Consider the following 1,915-nt stretch of genomic DNA (forward strand, 5'->3'; position numbering starts at 1 on the left):
GGGATATGGGTGTGGTGAGCAAAAGGGATCCCCACACACACCTGGAGTTACAGAAGGAGCAAGAAAGGGAAGGGAATAACTAGGGAGGAAGCAAGAGAGACCTGGCTAGGACAGCCAGGAGCTCCCTCACTCGACCCCAAAGTGCACGACTCGGCAATAAATAGTAATATTTATAAATAAATACGTAAATAAATAGATGAATAAATAAATAAATACGTAAATAAATAATATCCTTGTAGAGCTAGGAGTTTGGTGCGAGGGAGGTGGAAGCATGGGAAGTGCGGTGAGCTCATCTCTTCTACGCAGGTCCTCAGGCCCTTCATTCTGCCACGGACCCTGGGCTACTGAGCAGGGGGCGCTCAGCAACGTGGGGGTAGCGCAGAGAGCCACGAGGTGGGATGGGGTAGGGGGTTATCTTCCCTTGCTAATAAAGGCAGCTTAAGGAAGCAGAAAAAATATAATAAACAGGTCCTAGGGTCGGGAGAGCTGAGCTTTCCCAGAGGGCAACAACAGGGCATCCCCCCTGCATCCGAGGGAGGAATCAGTGTGGGTTTTGCACATCTTTGTGGTGGACTGGGATGGAGGAAGCAGACATGAGATTTGGCCCACTCACTGCCTGGGCCTTTTGCAGATGCTCTGGGCTGATTTGGGGGACATCACCCCCTACCCCAAGATCTAGGTTCCCTTTCTCTAGCTGCACACAAAGAAGAAGAAAATTGGGATGGTTGGGGTGGGAGGAGATAGGGAGGGGGCCAAATAGCTCAGAGAGGGCAAGGCACTCACTACCAAGTAAGATCCGAGGTCTGTATATGCTAAGCCTCAGGAACAAGATAGAAAACAGGAAGAGTTTTTCCATAATCCCCAGCTACTGAGATTCCCCTCACAGGAGTTACCTCACCATGCCCCTGCCTCCCAAGGGCTAGACTGAGATGTCTAAGAAAAAGCCCACACCCTCTAACCCCAGCCTTCCCCTTTCCTGTTCCCATGCTGCCCCTCTACCATGGGCAGGAGAAGCTGCAACAGGGTGCAAACAGGATGGGAGACAGAGTCGGGGTCTGGGGAAGGGGGTGTGTCTCTGAAAATTTGGATGTAGGAGTAGAAGAGGCAGCAGCCCATGAGCAAGCCAAGGGGAGATTCCAAGACTGTATACCCACCACCCAAGCAAAAACATTTCTAACCGGCTGGGTCCCAAACACAAACTGTAGAAGGTACCCACGAGAAGAGCCCTCCGGCTGCCTAGGTGAGTAAAAGGAAGTCTCCTTCGACCAATCGACCAACCGGTGGGCACTCTGCCTGAGCCCAGGGCCAGTGGGTACATGCTATGCCAAGGTACAGGGACTCAGGGAGGAGAGGCCGTTCTAAGCAGTGAGCGGTGAGGAGGGACCCCAGCGAAGCCCCGGGGAGAGGAGTGAATCCAGGGCGGGAGGCAGGCAGTGTTCAGACGTCCAGCACGTGGTTCAGGTAGGAGATGTAGCAGATGGCCAGGCGCAGGATCTCAATCTTGGAAAGCTTCTTGTCGGGGGGCAGCGTGGGCAGCAGCTTGCGCAGCTCGGCGAAGGCCAGGTTGAAGGCTTCCACGCGAATTCGCTCCCGCGTGGCGTGGGCCGTGCGGTACTTGGCTGTGGCGCGCCGCCGGCGCCGCCGCTCCTCACGGCTCAGGTGCTGCAGGTCTTTCCGGCCCGGCTCTCCTGGCTCCAGGACGCGAGCCTGGCCCCCTCCCGGCCCCCCCGGCCCCGCCGCGTCAGGGCCCGCCCCGCCCCCACAGTCGCTGAAGCCTGACTCGGTCTCAGAGTGGGTGGGAGGCAGGTCCAGCTCCATGGTGTCTGAGTTGAGCATCATGATGGATGCCCCTCGCCCTGTGAGATCAGGATCCCCTCCCCACCCCTCCCTCTGGGAGCCTGAAAGCTGGTTGCGG

General features: G+C 56.9%; 1 protein-coding gene across 1 annotated transcript; it reads right to left on the reverse strand.

The window, feature by feature from the left end:
* Window positions 1-415: 415 nt before the first annotated feature.
* NHLH1 (nescient helix-loop-helix 1) lies at window positions 416-1,915 on the reverse strand. The gene has a single exon (XM_073809101.1). It carries the CDS (start codon window positions 1,837-1,839, stop codon window positions 1,438-1,440), a length of 402 nt encoding a protein of 133 aa, XP_073665202.1. The 5' UTR covers window positions 1,840-1,915; the 3' UTR covers window positions 416-1,437.

This window comes from Tursiops truncatus, chromosome 1, assembly GCF_011762595.2.
Source record: "Tursiops truncatus isolate mTurTru1 chromosome 1, mTurTru1.mat.Y, whole genome shotgun sequence".
In the NCBI taxonomy this organism is placed as follows: Eukaryota; Metazoa; Chordata; class Mammalia; order Artiodactyla; family Delphinidae; genus Tursiops; species Tursiops truncatus.

What these genes read in the sequence shown, in the direction of transcription:
- NHLH1 (XM_073809101.1), bottom strand. Translation starts at nt 1,839, where the DNA reads ATGATGCTCAACTCAGACACCATGGAGCTGGACCTGCCTCCCACCCAC.